This window comes from Phoxinus phoxinus (assembly GCF_949152265.1).
Source record: "Phoxinus phoxinus genome assembly, chromosome: 13".
NCBI classification, from domain to species: domain Eukaryota; kingdom Metazoa; phylum Chordata; class Actinopteri; order Cypriniformes; family Leuciscidae; genus Phoxinus; species Phoxinus phoxinus.
In genome coordinates this window covers 14,268,628-14,288,506 of record NC_136888.1, presented here as the reverse complement: position 1 = coordinate 14,288,506, position 19,879 = coordinate 14,268,628, and the positions used below count along the sequence as shown (strand labels likewise).

General features: G+C 40.3%; 2 protein-coding genes across 12 annotated transcripts in view; both read left to right on the top strand.

Annotated features, from left to right (window-relative positions):
* The window catches only part of ppp1r13ba (protein phosphatase 1, regulatory subunit 13Ba), a 40,560-nt gene extending 26,110 nt beyond the window's left edge, over positions 1–14,450 (top strand). For 6 of the 10 annotated variants that reach the window (XM_079632113.1, XM_079632114.1, XM_079632110.1 and 3 more), the window contains 14 exons: positions 3,381–3,482; positions 5,199–5,373; positions 7,197–7,393; positions 7,991–8,131; positions 8,437–8,629; positions 9,318–9,449; positions 10,456–10,565; positions 10,658–11,090; positions 11,201–11,946; positions 12,234–12,371; positions 12,487–12,620; positions 12,777–12,943; positions 13,053–13,252; positions 13,417–14,450. In XM_079632113.1, the coding sequence (XP_079488239.1) occupies positions 3,381–3,482; positions 5,199–5,373; positions 7,197–7,393; positions 7,991–8,131; positions 8,437–8,629; positions 9,318–9,449; positions 10,456–10,565; positions 10,658–11,090; positions 11,201–11,946; positions 12,234–12,371; positions 12,487–12,620; positions 12,777–12,943; positions 13,053–13,252; positions 13,417–13,458 (2,910 nt within the window). In that variant the 3' untranslated portion in view covers positions 13,459–14,450. The remainder of the gene's footprint in view (positions 1–3,380; positions 3,483–5,198; positions 5,374–7,196; positions 7,394–7,990; positions 8,132–8,436; positions 8,630–9,317; positions 9,450–10,455; positions 10,566–10,657; positions 11,091–11,200; positions 11,947–12,233; positions 12,372–12,486; positions 12,621–12,776; positions 12,944–13,052; positions 13,253–13,416) is intronic. The other 4 variants (XM_079632118.1, XM_079632117.1, XM_079632115.1 and 1 more) reach the window with 1 other exon arrangement.
* A 259-nt stretch (positions 14,451–14,709) lies between these two features.
* On the top strand, positions 14,710–17,808 carry sdsl (serine dehydratase-like). 2 transcript variants are annotated; one of them, XM_079632127.1, is made up of 8 exons: positions 14,710–14,926; positions 15,134–15,301; positions 15,552–15,594; positions 15,691–15,830; positions 15,948–16,036; positions 16,156–16,383; positions 16,470–16,594; positions 16,679–17,808. In XM_079632127.1, the coding sequence occupies exons 2-8, from the start codon at positions 15,149–15,151 to the stop codon at positions 16,867–16,869; spliced, it is 969 nt and encodes a 322-aa protein (XP_079488253.1). In that variant the 5' UTR covers positions 14,710–14,926; positions 15,134–15,148; the 3' UTR covers positions 16,870–17,808. The 2 variants fall into 2 exon arrangements, with proteins under 2 accessions (XP_079488253.1, XP_079488254.1); XM_079632128.1 differs by having other exon boundaries at positions 14,797–14,926; positions 16,666–16,798.
* Positions 17,809–19,879: the final 2,071 nt, after the last annotated feature.

The following is a 19,879-nucleotide window of genomic DNA, read 5'->3' as shown; positions in this document are numbered from 1 at the left end:
AAGTTAATGTAGAGTAGTGCCACAGAAATGTGATAGAGGTAACCCTAATATGGAAAATTATATTTTAGGATTTCTCCTATTACCTTATATCAGGCAAAATATTTGAATATTGAATGTCATCGTTTTGCAATTGCAGCCATTTTGTAATATTTGTAATATCAAAGCTCATTATCACTATTTGTTGAAAAATCATCACTTTTCCCTATAGCTGGGGAAATGCTTCATAATAATTTATGATTTATAATTTGCATGGTTTTATCGGCAATGCACCAACATTGAATGTATATTTAGATAAAATATGATTATATATATAATTATTTGACAATAAATTCATATTACCTGCTCCAAATAATAATTTATTTATTTTATATATATATTTATTATTTTATATTTATTTATAATCACAAAATATGTTGCAAAATAAATAAATCTTTCTATCTTTAACTTTTCTCTTGCATCTCTCAATCTCATGCAGCTGATGATTGGCCCTTTGTGAATGTATATGATTATGTTAAAAAAATTTGTGCTTACGATCTGAAACTTATTAAATCACATGTTATTTGTCAACTATCCATTTTTACAGGTTTGCCAGAATTCTCTCTCTCTGTAGTAATTGTGATGAACTAAGTGTGATGAATTGAAGCTTTTGATACACACTGTCATTTTCAGCAGTTGCTGCATGTCAGACCTCTAAAAGAGCATTTGTGAGAATTGTTCTTGTGACAGGAGGAACTGAAAGTACTCTAATTATGGCTCATTTGTCAGGCGAGATATGAATAGCTGTGGGCAGGCGATGACCTAATGGACTATGTCATATATATGTGAAAAAAGGGTGACAAGGAGAGGAAAAGGGAGAATAGATAATATTGTTGTAGATAAATTTAATTTAATATGCTTTAGTTACAAAAGCGCAAATTTTGCTGTAAGGTATTTAAAACATTCCTCGTGCTTCAGTTTATGGAGGGTGGGCTGATAAAGTAATAGGTGAGTGTGTTTAATACTTTGTGAGCGATCTCATCCTAAAAAGAGGTCCTGTTCCATCAGAAGCACCAGGTGTTCACCAACACCAGAGCGGCCCCAGGGGTGACCTCATTTTCTGTGGCTAGTACCACATTTCAGGCGAAATCCTTTCAAAGAGGAAACATCCAAGATCCCACAAACGTCACTCTCTGAAATAATTTGATTTTTCCATGAAATAATGTTTCCCTGAATGTTTATATTGCAGAGAAAAAGCCTGTTTTATCTGTAATGTTGCCTGACTCTTTAAGTGTTTCCCAGTATGTCCTTAGGCTTCATTTAATCAAGTAATTAATCACATGGTATTTACAGCTCAAGGTGATTGGCTTCAACTTGACTGCAGTACTGAGCGCCAATCTGCAAAAATGGCTCATTTCAAGTCACCTGCGTTATTCAGTCAGTCAACGGCCATTGAGATGAATGTGAATATTAACAGATAGCTTTTTCCTATTAGTCACCAGTGCAGATGACTTTCAGAGTCGAGTATTTCTGCTTTATCTGACACCACAGAGACCTCTAGGAGGATATCTAGTGCCGGTTCTAGCCAGCCCTAATTTGAACATAGATTTGCCATATTGACTTTTCTTTTAAAATCTCAGTGATGCCTCAATGAGATCATTTAGATAAATGTACCCTCCACAGATAAATGAGGTTTTCGCAGTACTGCTCTGACTCAGATGTTTTAGTCATTATAAGTATAACGTGTGCAGTGAGCCATGGGAATTGAGAGAAGCCAATTACTCAATTATTTTGAACGTGTGCAATACTGATATGTCAGACAGAAAGACTTTCCCAGTTCTGTTTATGAAATTTAGGAATATTAGAATAAATAGGCTCTCGTTAATTGTTCTTTTGAGTGTCGGCGTATACATTGTGTTTTGAGTGTGCCTATATTGTTAAGTATGAGTGAATGAATGTTATGGTGTGTGTATATAGGTGAGTTTACACAATTGCAGGACATGGCATAACTGTAAGCATCCTGTTCAGTCTCTCTAGACATTTCCTCGTGATTCTATGGTGATTAATTTTTTAGTTTGATTGTACCTGTTGAGTTGTTGTTTTCTGCCAATATTTATTTTGCTCAATGCCACACATCTGTCTACCCTGCTGAAGTCAACAGCTTGGACCAGTTTAAATTCTAAACTTGTTTTAGATGGACAATGGTGGTCAGTTGCTGGCAGAAACTAGTTTGAAAATGCAAAAAACATATATCAAGCGTAGCGTCAGTTCTGGCAGGTCACGTTAGTCAAGCTGGCATCATGACTCTCAGCTGATCCACGTCTACCTATAGGAATGCGACGCCTATCACCGTATACATATAAGCTCCTTCAGTATTATCAGCAGCTATCGCATTTCTCAGGAGCGAATTACCCTCCTCCATCCCCAGCTCCTCTCGTCAGTCAGGATTTGGCATTCTGGAACCGCAGAAACTAACATTTTCTAATTATGTTGTGCATTAAAATTAATTAATAATATCTGCAATACAAGTTGGTTCTGTTCTGTTAACCCTGAGGGGGTTATTGCTGCTCTCTTATCCATGCTAGGCTGCATGGATGCGCAAGGAGTTCTTGCTCAGAACGGAACCATACCGCCAATCCAAACTGTATGCATATTGTCAATCGTAATCTGACGATAGTGGTCCTGACAGAAATGGTAATTTAAGGTCCCTACCTGCTCAACTCGTCTAATATGCTTTACACGACAACAATGTACTAAAAACAAGTTTGCATTTTCAGGCCCCCAAAATGCTGTTCTTTAAAAAGGACGACCAAAATGCATTTTTTTGTTTTTAGTTGAAAACGGTGTTGTGTAAACGGCCCCTAGGTCAGACATACAGAACAGCACCAGTATAACCAGTATAAAATGTATCTAAAAATAAATATAATTACATTTTTGATTTAGTTTATGTTAGATATTGCCTGTGACAATGAATACAAAATACCTAAGAATAGTTTGCATTTGATTTGACCTAGTTATAAACCAATATAATAATTAAGCAGCCAATATTTGGCCTATTTAAATATTATTTTATGTTTTCTAATATTTTTGAGTAAATCAAAGTAAATATTGGTTTCTTTTTTTAATACATTTTGTGCACACCTCATTTTGTCACCATTAATTTGTTTTACATATATTGTGAGATGAATATCAGCATTGGGTAATATACAGTCTGTTGACTACTAATTTGAAACTAATTGATTCTAAAGACGGCGGATCATTTTTATTTTATTGGAAAAATTTCATTAAAAAAACAAAATGTAGTTTTTATTTGAACAAGTGAAGTTCAGCCTGTTTGTTTGCAAAAATGATTTTACGTTACTTTGTGTGTGTGTGTGTGTGTGTGTGTGCGTGCTTGTATGTAGGTGGGGAATCCACGTGTGGAGTTAACGCTGTCAGAGCTGCAGGAGATGGCAATGCGACAGCAACAGCAGATCGAAACACAGCAGCAGATGCTGATAGCTAAGGTAGGATCCACCATATGAAGCCTCTTATCTCTTTATTTATTCATACGTCTACAATCTTTTTTCTCTTCTTTTGTCTGGACTGCTAAATTGAAAAGAAATGGCCTGTCCTATGCCAAACAAGTCCAGTATTAGATATGTATCTTTTATTTTAGAGTCATTTTCAGATCTGTTAATGGTGCTCTGTTGGTCTGCTGACTTCTGCTTATTAAAACGAAGACCCCTGTGGTTCGCCATAAGCAGGTGTACACACATGCATAAGGGGCATATGTGAACACATGGTCATATCATCTGGGGAGTGCATGAACTGTCATGTTTGATTAATTGTACTAGCTTGGTTCCATGCGGCCATGTCAGGAATTTTCTAAAAGCCTGAATGATTTGCATTTTAAATTTGCTGCAGTGCACTTGAGCCTGACGTCATTCGGTTAATTCGGCTCTTTTGATATTGTCTTTTGAGAATTGTTTGTCTCTGCGATGGAGATATTGTCTTGAGGTCAACGTGTGATGGTTGAATATCACACTTAGGGTTAGCACTGGAGGGAATATGCGTGTTGCATATATGGTCGCAAAGTTATTTTCCTTAAACAACAACAGGAAAGAGACTCCATTCACATAGGAAATGAGATCAGCATGGAACCGCAGCTGTCAGGAAGAGGGTGGACGTTAAGACCACTGGAGATTGAGTGTGGATGCCATGTACGTGTGCTCGTGAAGGTGTAGTCAGTTCTCGGGAAAAAAACTACCAGAATGCTTGGGAAATCGCAGACAAGAGGGCCTAGCTATGATCTCTGAAGTATATGGGATTGTGTATTTCATGAAAAAGTATCAAGAAGCCATCAAGTTAACGCACCTGTTGTAAGGTAAACAAATGCATGTCTGTTTAAAACTTTTCAGGTAGATTGAAAACAGGTGGTTGTTGAATTGCTCATTTATTTATTGCATTTTTATTGGTTTTATATTGCTAATACAACTTGTTTGTGAATAGATAATGCAGATTTGAGGCAATTTTCATCATGTCAGACAACGTTAAACATTGTATAGAGATAAAAACTCAAATAAATGAAAGAATACAAAAAAAAGTGCTTGAATATTTCAAACAAACATGTTGTATGTAACTAAAGGTATTAGCCCTGTGGTTAAAAACACGCTTTGTTTGTTTGTCCGTTCATTTAACACTGGATTGTGTCGAGTCAACACTCTGGGACTGTTAGGCCTGGCTTTGTATTTGCTCATTCTGAAGCAGACCTGAAAGTGCTTGTCAGCACGAATGCCTGTGCTTCCCTCCACTTTCTATTTCAGTCTCATTCATCATACATTCACTTTTTGGGTGTGTTATGTTGTAATATGCCACATAACGGAATCTTTCATATTCAGTTGGAGTAATTACAGTATGATTCTCTTGCATTTTTTACATTTTACATGTAATAGCTTCTCTGCTAACACTAAATCTGAATTGGCACTTAAATTAAGTTGATGTTATTTTATTTCCTGTCTCTTTTCTCTCTCTGTTTTATCATCTTACCTGGTCCTTCCTTATTGTTTCCATCCAATTCTCTCGCAGCTCTCCACTGTGCGTAGTGAGGTGTGAGAAAGGGCTTTTGTTGATCTGTTACGTGTCTGTTTTAATGATATGTGGAGCATGCCCCCCCCCCCCCCATTTTGAAATTGACCGTTTCCCTCTCCTGTCCTTCCGTTTCCTCTCCTCTCCACGTTTAGGAGCAACGATTGCGGTATCTGAAGCAACAGGACCCACGTCAGGGTCAGTCCGTGTCTGAAAGTGAGAAGCTCCAGAGGTTGAGGGAAAGAGTGGACAGTCAAGAAGCCAAACTCAAGAAGGTCCGTGCCATGAGGGGCCAAGTGGACTACAGCAAACTCATCAACGGCAACCTGTGTATGTACAGCCATGTTAACAGACTTGAAAACGCGTTTGATTGCTCACTTTATAAACAGATTTTACTTATATATGTTCTCTGAAACATTAAAATGCTATATGATGACCGACTATAATATTGAGTACAATATCTATTTGTTATTGAAGTATCTTATATGTCCTATCTTATAGGACTGTGTTTTTATGGTGATGTGGCACAGTGGTTAAAGTCAACATGAAATCAAAATTTACACGCTATGCAGTTTACATTGTTGAAAAAAACGTCAAAGTATCTTCAAACAATGTTTACCACAGGCTTTATTTTACTTATGAATTGAAAAACAGGAAATCGCTGGCCAATTAGACTTCGGGGTTTTGACGTCATCCCTGCACCACTCTATTGTGCCCTTGAGCAGGGGCACAACTACCCAGTGTCAGAGGGGTATGCAGCAACAATTTGAGGAAAATTTAATAAAAATAATGAGTGAGTAGGAACGAGTGATTAAAATTAATACAATTGAACTATACTCCGTGATAAATCCCCCCAAAAAGCTATAAGCTGCATTGGCATAGCAATGGCAGTGTTTCTCACAGGGTTTTTGGTAAAGCTGTGGTAAGTGGACCTCTGTCCCTCTTGTTGGGTTCGGGGGCATGCCCCCCCGTAAGAAAATTTTGTGATTTTAATGTTAAATTCATCAATCTGGTGCACTTTGATAGTTCAAAAATCAAAGCTCCAACCCATATTCAGTGTGTAAATTAAACAAAGAAAAATTCAAATCTCTTTTAGTTTCAGTGTCTATCGGCGCAAGAAGCACGTCGGAATCGCCCGGTAGTCGTGATGGCCAGTAGCCTACATGCCTGGACGTCACACTTTAAATCCTAATTGCCTTTCACCATCCACTTATTTAGCTGCTGTCGCATCAATTGACATGCCATCTGCTTTTCCCTCTTTCTTTTTCTAGCCCCCGACAGCTTTTTTGCTTTATCCAGCTTTTTCGACGACAACGAACTCACTACTCGTACCTGCTCGCTCAGCGCTCACGGCGCCCCCGCCGCTCGTGATATTACCCCCCCCCCCCTCTATGTCAAAGTTCTATGATGGAATCTTATTGTGAGGGTGCCTACTCTAGCCTGTTAGTACTCTAAAATGTTATATAACATTGGATGAATGCTTTAGAAACGCACAACAGCAGCTACATATAGAAAATACCAAAAATATATATTAATTTATTTTTTTTACCACCGCTTTGGCGCCCCTATGCGCCGCATATAGCACATACCCACTTTTTGCGCCACTGCCCTTGAGCAAGGAACTTAACCTCAGATTCCTCCAGGTTCATTGTCCCAGTAATACGTTCATATTGCCATTCTAAGGCAATTGTGCACAAAAGAAATCAAACTTCTAGGTCTGAAGCTAACGGTTATTACTATTGTTAGAGGACACAGTGGAATTTCATCCCTTGCTCCAGTTGCTTTTGCCGTCCACTCCATCTCTGTTCCTGGCAGTGGATCAGTTAATAACAGCATTTCTGAACTTTGAAACTGGGAGTTCTATTTGGGGTGTGGAAGAGCCTGGGGAAGATTTCACCCCCTCATGACATTCATGAGATAAAAACCAAGATCACAATACCATTCCTCTCTATTGAGAATTTGTCTTATGGCATGTGGACTTGGGGAGTGGACAACTGCACTGGACCTCACTCCCACACTTGCTCGAACACACCCACACTTGAAAAATCCACAGACACTAACATATAGTATATGAAGCGTATCAACAATCGTGCATCCATTTGCACACTACGATAGTGTATTTATAATTGGAATGCTTTGTGTGTGTCTTTCAGCTGCAGAAATTGAGCATGTTAGCAGCCTGTTCCAGGAAAAGCAGGCAGAGCTGCAGTCGGCCATGGTCAAGGTGGACCATCTCACGCAGCAGCTAGACGATCTGCGACGGGGGCGTCTCAATGGTCTGCAGCCTCTGGGGGGACCAGTGACCAGCAATGCTGCACTGGAACTCCGCAAACTCTACCAGGAACTGCAGGTAGGCTACATGATGTAGGCATTGTACTGTACAGAGACTACAGTATGTAACTTTTTTTTTGTTAACTTTGATTGAATACACAAAGAAAGAGAGAAAGAGTGAGACCATGTGTTGGTGGTTGGGATGCTGTTTGTTGTTTTTGTTCAAGTGCAGCAACTCATGACAACTCGAATAGCCATCGGCACCAAACCAGCCACTAAGTCAAACTGTTTATCTGAAATATATTGGACTCACTTGGGAAAAGTAATAGGAAATAGACTTTCTTTTAATCCGTTAACGCAGTTTGATCATCAAAAACTTTTTTATTCCCCTCCCCAGTGAATTTTTTTAAAGACTTTGAATTTAATGCGCTTTCCTGTTTTGCCACACTTGTTTATTCTTTCCTAAATCTTCTCTGAAGTGTTTTGTGGTACAGTTTGCGCCCCAGAGTGATATTGCATAAAATATTCAGATTATAGCGTGTTTTCAAATTCCAAAGATATTAGTTGCATAAACATGTGACATTTGATGAGATGGGGAAAATATTGAGATGTAGTAACATAATCATCAGTTCTGTATGCGTGTGTATGACGCATGTATGATTGTATTAACATTTAGATCCGGAACAAGCTAAATCAGGAACAGAACAGCAAGCTACAGCAACACAAGGATATGCTTAACAAGCGTAACATGGAGGTGACCATGATGGACAAGCGTATTGGGGACCTCAGAGAGCGTCTCTACAAGAAAAAAGCAGAGGCAAGTGATAAAGAACCAGCCTGCAACTGCAGTGCCACATGCAGATTAGTACACCAGGTCTGTAATATTACATCAAGCTGCATTGTAAATCATTACTTAATGGTTTTTAAAGAGACCCTGGAATTAGTTAAACCCAGCATTTTAAGCTCAAAGCATTTTGAAGCAAAGTTTTTGACCTCTCATATGCATACAAATTGCATTCAAGGGTGTTTGTTTATACACGCTGCATATATTTTAGGTGTTAACACTAGTACTGTATTGACTTGTCTCTATGGGGTTTGATTAACCATTCTTCTTCTCTACAGCTTGGCCGAATGAGTGGTCCTCCCTCCCCTCAGCCCACCCCAGGCAGTTCTGGGCGGGTGGCAGCAGTCTGTCCCTACATCCAGATACCGGTGCCTGGGCGACAGGAAGGAGGGTACACTTTACCTCCTGATCCCCTGAAGCCACAGTCTCTCGCCACTTCTGCTACAGTCAACCATGCTCGTTCCAAGTCAGGTAAGTCTTTCCTCTTATTCCTTGACATAATTTTGTAACCATAAACTGCTACAGGAATTCTGTATATTTGTCCAGGGATTAATGCATCATTGAGAAAAGTCTCGGTGCTCTCACACAGAAAATGTCCAAATAAAAGCTCTCTGTGGTAAAACGATGAGCATCATATGGGTATACATGGTTCATGACCCCAATCAGCAAGATAGTACTACATAAATGATGATAGATATATCATCTCATTATGCTTGCCTCTTGAAGGCTGTGTGTATCAATCACTCAACAGGAGAAATCTGCTCACTGGCTTTCCTTGTTAAAGTGATTCTTCATTCTCACAACTACTGTAAAATCATTCATTCAGCTCAGTTCAGATTTCTTTCTGTGCTTCACTTATTTTCCTGACATGTCACAATAGAAAGTCTTTATCATTCTTGGCATCATAGTGCTAACAATACAGTTGGATGAAGAATTGCAGTATCTCTTCCCATCTAAAAGGGGAGCTCTTAAGCACCAAGTTTCGAAATGTATCTTTATTCAGATATTCTCATCAATGTCATACTAAAACATCTTTATGTTTGTTTTTTCCAGCCTTTATCGCTAACATGCTTTTTCATTTTCTCATGTCTGTCACCTTTTATCTCCTCCCCTATTCGTTTGTCATGCTTGTGTGTCACATTTGGGGGCGGCGGGACAGAGGAAGAGAGGGTGAGGATGCCTGCAGGCCCATGGAAGGTCTCAGACTTAGACATCATAGTGGACCCTCTGGTGCAATCCTCAGAGCCTAGAGATGGGCCAGAGGCCCCCACAGACTCCGACTGTACTTCTAGTGAGTTTTTCGGGCATGATATCGAGAAGAAATATTTGATCAGAGTGCATAAAACAGGATTGCACTATTACTTACAAGACAGATATTTGCCTTTATAAGACATTTAAAAACCATGTTTGATTTTATGTTGTAGATAAATAATATATAAAGACACTGTGCATTGATTTGATTATAAATTATTCACACACACTGACATAATAAAAATACAAAAAACACTAGCTTGCACTTAGTTTGTCAGTACCCATGAGGTAAGTCCTATGCATAATGTGTTACCTCGTGGGTACTGACAAACAAAGTTCATAAAATGGCAATGTAATCCCCACCCTTTATTTATCTTAAAAAGCACACTTAAAAGTACACTTATTGTTCCATATCCCAGTAGTCACTAAAGCTAGATCCACAGGACTCCTAAAACCCTGAACTGAACTGGTGAAAAAAAGTAGCTATTATGTAACAACTTTATTTTTATAAGTAGTCATGAAGATGTCAGGCTGGCTTTAAGAATACATAACAAAGGACTGTATTCAACCTTTAGCATATTTAATTCCTGGAAGAATTTGACCTATTTCGAGAAAAGAAACCCCCATATGTGTTAGAGTTTAGTCATTTGCTTCACTGCATTTCTCCTTTGTGGGACTTGGCAGTCGACTGCCAGTGAGTTTGATGGCGTGTCTGTCAGACGGATGGGATAAACATGCGTCATCGCCCATGGCTTTGACAAGCAGAGCAGTGGACTTGGACACTTAGGCTTAGTAATCCATTTAACCCAAAGAGAGCTGGATCTGTGCAGAGGACAGGACAGAAATATACCACACTCAAGCCACTGATTAGAAGTGTCCTGATGTCACAGGGGTCAGAGATGTGAGTGTAGTCCCATTTGAGACTCATCTCCTGCTTTAATGACCTGATGAGCAGGTCAGTCTGTGTCATAATGAGGCTGACTGGAGAAAGAGCATACACGTCTTTGTCTGTTTCAGTCTAACTCATACTGCTGTGCTCCCTACAGCCAATGATGCAATCTGGCCCTCCTTCAGCAATAATAGGGTTCCTCTAAAACCTCCAGACTGGAAGGACACAAGTCAAGATCATAGCAGCAAGATGGGTACCTCAGACAAGGTGAGATTAAACAGTCCTCCGTAGCACAAGTTCTACTGAAAGACATCTTTTGAGTCTTGCTTAACTCGTGTTTTTTTTTTTTTTTTTACTAGGAAGCCCCTAAGCTGTTAGGGACAGTAACAGCATTGTCTAAGCAGCCTCCACCCATCTATGGAACCTATCCCAGTGCAGGCCATCACTCCACAGTCTGTGCCACCAGCTCTTTGCCCCGCTCTGCTCCTGGCAACTTAGGCTGGCAGAGAACACCCCCTGCCTCTGGTTCCTCATCACAGCAGATCCAACAGCGGATAACAGTGCCTCCCAGTCCTACGCCTCAGTCTGGATCAGCCCTCTTTTCTCAGAGTGAGAGGACAGAGCCTCCTCTTGCTGTGGCAGTGCGTCCCTTTATTCCAGATAGAGGGTCCCGGCCCCAGTCTCCAAGGAAGGGTCCTGCCACTATGAACTCCAGCTCAATATACAATATGTACCTGCAGCAGCCTACAGCCAAAAATTACTCCAGCAGCAGTAGAGCTGCTGTTAAAGCAGGTAAGAAGCAGTTGCATTGGTTCCACAAACAGGTATGGAAATTAGCTTTCCATATTATAATTATGCCTGTTCCCTTCTATTAAATATGCTTTCTTTTCATTTGCTTCCAGTATACGGAAAACCAGTTCTACCAGGCTCCACCTCTCCCTCTCCAGTTCCACTCTACCAGCAGTCCTTCACAGATGAGGTTGACAGAGAGGCCCAAGAGAGCACTCCCTTACCTCCACCCAATGTGGAGAACATCCCTCGCCCTCTCAGCCCTACCAAACTGACCCCTGTGGCCCACTCCCCTCTCCGTTACCAAAGTGACATTGATCTGGAGGTGCTGAGACGGAAATTATCCAATGCTCCCCGACCTTTGAAGAAGCGAAGCTCCATAACAGAACCAGAAGGACCCAGTGGGCCTAACATCCAGAAGCTCTTATATCAGCGCTTCAACACCCTTGCAGGGGGCATTGAGAATGGAGTGGGTGGTACACCTTTCTACCAGCCTGACAGTCCTTTGAACTACATGGCCACAGCCCTGGGTGATGTGGACACTGCCAATGGCAACCTGATGGAGTCAAGCATGTTAGCTGAGCCTTCAGCAGAGCCACCAATCTCAATCCCTCCTCCCACCTCTTCTGTGTCACCTACAGCTGATGACAATGAGAACCAGCTGACACATCTATGTAGTGACTCAAGGGGGGCCCAGGCGGATGGTGCCTCAGACCCTTCTCATAAGGACAACCATGAGGACAATCATAACAACAACTACACAAACGTGGACACACAATCTAGTCCAGTACCAGAAGCCCATTCCCCTGAAGAGCAGGACACTACAGCACAGTCAGGCACTCCACCTGGTGCATCTACAGTGAGTTGGCACTAGCTTGTTGGTTAGGGTCATGTCTAGATGTAGCCCTCATTCTGCAAAAGGTTTTGTGAGACTCACAAGCAACATTCATACACAGAGTCCTGCTGCAATCCTTTAACCCTAACCATGGTAGCAGAATGAGTTTATCATACTGTTGGCTATATCAATTAGCATAGCTCTGATATATATTTATTTTGTTTTGTTTCTTCTTCTTCAAAAGATGTGGCTTAAAAGACAAGATGTTAGTCTTTGAAATATGAAAACTAATAGATTTTTTCACATTGCAGGACAAGCGCACCAACTTGAAGAAGCCTGGCTCTGAGAGGACAGGTCATGGCTTGAGGGTCAAGTTCAATCCTCTTGCATTGCTTTTGGATGCATCTTTGGAGGGCGAGTTTGATTTGGTGCAAAGGATTATCTACGAGGTACTATTCAGTTGCCATACGCCCCTTACACCTATGTGGTATGCTTGAACTAGTCTCAGTAGTAGCTTGTCAACTGTTTCCTTCTCAAATTGTGTTTGTTTTACTCCATCCTCAGGTGAACAATCCTAGCACTCCAAATGATGAGGGTATTACCCCTCTCCATAATGCGGTATGTGCAGGTCACCACCATATTGTAAAATTCTTGCTGGACTTTGGGGTCAATGTCAATGCAGCAGATAGTGATGGATGGTGAGGACTATCACTTTTGTCTGATAGTTTATCTTTTGACATTTGTCTGTATTAGAGAATATTGGACATCTGTTGTCATTTCATATTGTACAGATATGAAATTCTCACTCATAAAGTGATGTTAGCTGTTGCTAACTCTATCTCACTTGTGATCAGGACGCCCCTACACTGTGCAGCTTCATGCAACAATGTTCATCTTTGCAAGTTGCTGGTGGAGTCTGGAGCTGCCATTTTTGCCACTACTATCAGTGATGTGGAGACGGCAGCAGACAAGTGCGAAGAGATGGAGGAGGGCTATGTCCAATGCTCTCAGTTTCTATATGGTAATATCAAACACATTTTCTGGTGTTGTTATTTTTACTATAAAGTGAGTTTCTAGAGTAGGGGCTGTACATGATTTTGAAAGCCAATTCTTCTTTATTTCCCTTCCAGGTGTACAGGAGAAGCTGGGCGTAATGAATAAAGGGTCGGTTTATGCCCTGTGGGACTATGAAGCTCAGAGTGCAGATGAGGTGTCCTTCCATGAGGGCGATGCTCTTACCATCATGAGTCGTAGGGATGACAGCGAGACAGAGTGGTGGTGGGCCAGACTTAATGACAAGGAGGGCTACGTACCACGCAACTTGTTAGGGGTACGATATCTGCATAGGCATGCATTTATTTCTTAAATGGCACTGTAATGCATTACAATATTTTGTTACAATGTGAGGCATAAAATGAGAAAGAATCAACCCTGTAAATTTGTTTAAAAGGCAGGTTCTCCATCAGTAATTGTTGTTCACTGTTGCCATTTTAGCTGTACCCAAGGATCAAACCCAGGCAACGTTCCTTGGCATAGGTGGCCAGAAGAGACAGCGCAAGCTCCTGTAACAGCAGTTGGCATGAAGCTGCGGGATGGCGCCCTGTCTTTGCCATCACCCCAACACAGAACTCAAAGATGATGGAGAACGTCTGATGCAGGACAAGAGGGAATAGCCGAAGAGTGGGGGATTCAGTCGTCTTCCGTTTGCATCCCAGATTTTATTCGTCACTTTGATGTGTTGTTTTTGCAGTATCCCTCTTACCCATATATCTGTTGAGGAACATGTTAGCTTTTCTGACCTCTTCCACAGTGTAAACCTCCTGAGTATATGTGTGTGTGAGAGAGTTTAAGAATGGGATGTTACTGTCAGAACGGGACGTGGATGTGATGATAAGAGTTGGTGACAGTGTATGCAGTCTTGGATTCCAGTGTTTTGTGCTCTGTGGTTATTATCAGGCGAAGAGGAAACTGAAGGGACTGATGTTTCATTTCCCACGGTTAAGAAGTTGCTGATTCAGGGAAAAGGAAGGAAAGTGCTGGAAAGTGTTTAGAAGAGACCTTGAGGCTGGTCAAGCTTCTGATGGATAATAAGGAAGTGGCCTGGTATGGAAACATGTATATTTTTATGTGTGGAGAATTATGTGGGCTGATGGAGGTGAAATTGTGTAGTTATCTTTGAGGAACTGAGTTTTAAAAGGATACTGTAAGAAAACGGATGCCATAAAAATGAATGCAGTGGCTGTTTTCCCATCAACCAGGGGATATTGACAACACATCACATAAAACCTATATTTCCATGCTTTATTTAAGTTGGGCTGGATTTTTTTTTATGCTACATGAACTTTTCCCTTTTTAAAGGTTGTTTATTTAATTGAAATGGAAAAAAAACTCTTTAAACAGCTTGATATAGACTTTTATGGCTGTCAAAACAGGCAGGATCTGCCTTGTGTTTGTGCTGCCATACAACAGCCATTAATGCAATGTCATGTATATGTGCACAATAAAATTTCCACATTGGGACAAAGTCACATGTTGTATTGACTGGACTTTTTCACAGCCTCCTCTATGCAGGAGTATGATGCTGTGTACTCTTTGGGGTTTCGATCTTGAAATATTAACATATATGCATTTGTTGTGAAGTTTGATATGTCCGAAGTATTTTTTACTTGCTTTATTTTACTTCATTACTTATTTAGCTTGAAAATAAATGCTTATCGTAATTAGAAAAATTTACTATTGGCAAGCAGTTGTGAAGTATCATAAAAATGGGCTATGTTTTTCAATTTCAGGAAATCATTGCACGGTACTCCCATGAATGAGTAACTTAGTTTAACCTGACATTACATAATTACGCAAGCTGTCATGGTTTATCTAGCGGTCTTGGACATTAGTTCATTAGTGCTCGATTCCTTTATTGCCAGTAAGAACTTTGAACGGCTAGGCAATAGCTAGGCCACTCCTGTTCAAGAGAATTATAGCAGGCTACAACACCACGACGCAATAGGTGAGTTACTAACTGTCAGTAGGCTATATTTTATGTTTAAAACTTAACATCAGTGCATGACTTAAGAAAACCCAGGTTAACCTGTATAGGCTACTGAAAATGCGGGAAATCTCACATTTCTCAAAATGTTCGTCACAGTTTGTGCACTGAGGTCATTTAATTACCCACCATAACCGGTTGTCCACTTCCACCCGTATTGTATTTCAGAAAATTATTAGCAAAATGTCAAAGCAAAATGGATTTCATGTCGTCACCCCACTTCTCGAGAGCGCGGGCATGTCTAAGCGGATGGGGACTACCGTGTTTCTGAAGATGGAGAGCTCACAACCCACCGGTTCCTTCAAAATCCGTGGAATAGGACACATGTGTCAAAATGTGAGGAAATATATCGGTGCATTTCATACAATCAAGCACCACAATATTTGTTTGACTAAACGCATAAAGCTGTTAAATGTTAACGATGTTGCAATTGCAAAATCGTTCACCGAATCAAACGTTTACTTTCCGCACACGTAGTAGGCTAGTGCCTACAGTGCGCGTTCACACTGCCCTCTAGAGTTTTTTAAAGGAACGATTGCATATAGCCTATGATTCTGATAAACATATTTTTTTCTTCCTTTATAAGGTTGCAAGTTCAAACAAGTCCAGAGGTGTAATTTGTTCTTCTGGTGAGTGTACCATTTAATTGTATTTCCCAGTCATATGGGCACCATGAACATATTAAATCATGTATTCTATCTCTCTGTCTCTGTGCGTACATGTAGGTGGTAATGCTGGTATGGCCACAGCATATGCAGCAAGAAAACTCAACCTGCCAGCCACCATTGTTTTGCCCTCGTCGACACCCCAACTGGTAGCTCAAAAACTTAAGGACCAGGGAGCTACAGTCAAAGTTGTGGGCAAGGCAAGAGCAAAGTAACATCACAGTTATCTTAAATACCTTTTATTCCCGATATGATGCAGTTACGTTGTCTTATCCTATCTTAAATCATTTACATGACAATTTTATGTCATGTTGTAGGTATGGGATGATGCAAATGCTGAGGCCCTACGATTGGCGGAAAGTGAAGGTCTTACTGTAATACACCCGTTCAACCATCCTCTGGTCTGGTGAGTTTATATATAAATAAAATGAACTTAAGGAATCTGATCATGTACAGCCCTTAATTTATTTCATAGTTTAAGTTTTCACACATGAAAAGCTGTAAAAACAACAACCTGTCTCTTAGGAAAGGTCATTCCAGCATTGTGCATGAACTCAAGGCCTCACTTCCATCCAAACCTGGAGCTATAGTACTCTCCGTAGGGGGTGGTGGTCTGTTGTGTGGGGTGATGGAAGGCCTGGATGAGGTAGGCTGGGGAAATGTGCCTGTCCTATGCATGGAGACCGTGGGTGCCGATTGTCTAAATGTTGCTGTGAAAGCCAGAGATCTGGTTATGCTGCCTGACATAACAAGGTATAAATTAACAAATCATCTTGAATTCATGAACAATCTTTTTTTGTTCGCATAACTGAATCTTTCTGATATTGACTGCTTGCAAGTGAAGCAACGTGTTTGGGAGCAAAAATGGCATGCCAGCAGGCGTTTGAGTACAGCAAACGTCCCAATGTCATTTCAGAGGTGGTGACAGATCTACAGGCCCTGGAGGCAGTGGAACTGTTCCTGGGTAAGTTCATTGCTATGATTAAGGCCGTCAAACAGCTCAATAACAACAAAGCTTGCTTTACTATCGATTAGCTACTGTATGCAGATGAGGAGCGTGTGTTGGTGGAGTTAGCCTGCGGAGCATCATTGGCTGCTGTATACAGCGGACTCATTCAGAGGCTACAGGAGGAGGGACGTCTTCCTAAACTGCTCGACCCGCTGGTTATGATTGTGTGTGGGGGTGGCAGTGTGAACCTGCCTCAGCTTCGGCATCTACAGGCAGTCATACGGAAATGACCACCACATCTTTACATTCTCACATCAATGGTGCTTTTGAGTAGCACTGACATGTTGTGTTGCATAAATCAAAAGATAACGATAATCTGCTGTATTTCAAACCAATATTCTTTGGATTTTCTGTAACCTTGCTTTAGTGAAATGCTATTTGTGTGATAAAATCATTTGAAGGAGTAGAATGTTGTCATTTACCACATGTAACCAGCAGGTGGTGCTAACGTTTGTCGTTTTGATATACATGTTGCATTAAGGCAAGACACTTCTGGCAAAAAAATGTTTTCATGCTCTGATCAATTTTGAGATATTGGGCTATTGGTATAATGTTTCAGACTAGTGTAAATAAAAATATCCAAAATATAAATTTTAGTGTTTATTTTACTGCACTTTATCTATTTGCATGCACTTTCCAAAAATAGGGATTTTTTTTCCCTTCTGGCTGTTGACAGTATTTTCTGATTTATGGAGTGTTAAAAAAAGATATTCAAAATCTCTCATGTAAAATCTTGGAATCTAAAATGTGAGCAAAATAACACAAGAATTTCAAACCTGGCTTTATTCAGTGTTCAGATTTCTGTTCTGAAAATGTATGCAAATTAGTGCAAATTTAATTATATAATGCCATATTTAAACAATATTTTAGAAAAGTTGTAGTACAAATTTCTTTTTTGTGCAATTAATCACAATTAATGTTTTTTTTAAAATCACATTCACCTGTAGTATCTTGCTTTAAATAATTACCAGTGTTTTTTGGTTTGTTTGACAGTGTAAAAGCAACCAAATATGATAATGATAATAATAGAAGAGAAGAGAAGCATTCTTAAGGTTTTAACAGTTTTCTTAATGTAAATTCTTTGAAATAGCCACTGTCTGTTTTCAGCTTAGTGATTTTAAAGATGAAAATCACTAAAATAAAAAAAAGACGACTTTCGTTTTATACACACTCACCAGCCACTTTATTGCATTTTTACATGTATTCATTTAGCAGACGCTTTTATCCAAAGCGACGTACAAATGAAAACAATAGAAGCGGTTAAACTAACAATAGGACAACAATATGCAAGTGCTATTACCCTTCCCAGTTTAATCTAACGCAGTAGGCCCTACTACGTGTACTTTTTCTATTTTTTTATAAAGATAATAGATATAGCATATAGATAAAGTGTCAGTGGATCAAGTGTTGCCGAAAAAGATGCGTAGCCGTTTCTTGAAAACGGCCACGGACTCAGCAGCTCTGGTTGAGTTGGGCAGGTCATTCCACCAGCAGAGAACAGACAGAAAAAGGTCAGAGAAAGAGATTTTGTGCCTCTTTGAGATGGCACCACAAGATGGCGTTTACTTGCAGAGCGCAAGCTTCTGGATGGCAAATAAGTCTGAATGAGTTTAGGTAGGAGGGATCAGAGCCAGTTGTTGTTCTGTAGGCAAAAGTCAGTGGCAACCAGTGCAATTTTGTGAGGAGAGGAGTGACATGTGCTCTCTTCGGCTTGTTAAAGACCATTAGCTGCAGCATTTTGGATCAGTTGCAGAGGTTTGCCAGTGCAAGCTGGAAGACCTGCCAGGAGAGCATTACAATTAGTCCATTACAATAGTTATTACAGTTGTAATCGAAATGATTCAACCTCCATTGCAAATCAGGTTGATTGGCTAAATTTACTGACTTTCAGCTGTATGCAATAACAAATCGAACAAAAGTAATTGAAATAGCTCAACACAAATTAAGTGGCTTCCCCAAATTCAACTGAAAATGCTACTTTTAATGACTTCCGCAGTCTCAAAATTATTCAACCCATTGAATAGAATCCCTCACAACAGCTCAAATCTGCAAAATAGGTGTAGTCTCAAACACACCTGCAAGTAACCAAGGGCTTCATTAGTTGCACCAGGTAGGTGTGCTTTAGCTAGAACACATGAACAATCTGAACTGGCTAAGTTTGTTGAGTGTCATTTATGTTAAAAATATGGATAAGTCAAAAGAATGGTCCAAAAAGTTAAGAGAAGATACTATCATAGCCCTTCACAAACATGGAACTGGAAACAAATAGATAGCGAAGAAGGCACTAAATGTTCGTAGAAACACCGTTGAAAGCATTGTTAGCAAGTTTAGAGTTAAAGGAACAGTGATTACACTACCTGGATAGGGCAGAAAAGGGAAGCTATCAACAGCTGCAACCCTATTTATGAGGAGGCAGGTTCAGAAAAACCCTCGAGTGACTGCACAAAACCTGCTGCTTTGTGACTTTGTGGCAACAGGCACTGAGGTTTCAGCTTGCACAGTAAGTACTAAACGCATGCGGTTTCCATGCCAGAACTCCAAGACGTACACCACTACTATCCCAAAAGCACAAGAAAAGTGCTCAAAATCAAAGAAATAAGCCACAGAAGTTTCGGGATTATGTTCTTCTGTGGAGCGATGAAACTTTTTCTGCCCTATGGATCAGTGGTATGACTAGACTAGAGGAAGAAGAATGAAGCATAATGCTGAAAAGAACACTGCCTACAGTTAAGCATGGTGGTGGCTTGGAAACCTGCAGTGGAAGGCAAGATGGATTCATTGAAGTATCAGGAAAACATCATTCCGTCAGCTTGGCTGACATTGGACCTTCTAACAGGACAATGATCCCAGGCACACCTCAGATTCCACCAAGACTGGGTTGCAGAAGAAGTCCTGCAAGATTCTAAAGTGGCCATCAGTCACCTGACTTGAGAAAATCTCTGGTCATATTTGAAGAAGGCGGTTGTATCACGCAAAACTAAGAATATTACTGAACTGGAGGCCATTGCTCATGAGAAATGGGCTAAGATTCCTCAGAAACACTGCCAGAAGCTGGTGTCTGGTAGCTACATCTCGTTTACAGCATGTTATAACAGCAAAAGGGTGTTCTACTAAGTACTAAAGATGCTTGCCATGAAGGGGTTGAATAATTTTGAGACTGCCGAAGTCATTAAAAGTTGCATTTTCAGTTGAATTTGGGAAAACCACTTGAAACATTAGTTGTGTTGAGCTATTTTAATT

Excerpts from the sequence above, each read along its gene's own strand:
- sdsl (XM_079632127.1), top strand. The coding sequence starts at position 15,149 with ATGTCAAAGCAAAATGGATTTCATGTCGTCACCCCACTTCTCGAGAGC. Across the intron at positions 15,302-15,551 it reads TAGGACACATGTGTCAAAAT|GTTGCAAGTTCAAACAAGTC; the intron begins GTGAGGAAATAT and ends TTCCTTTATAAG. Across the intron at positions 15,595-15,690 it reads AGGTGTAATTTGTTCTTCTG|GTGGTAATGCTGGTATGGCC; the intron begins GTGAGTGTACCA and ends GCGTACATGTAG.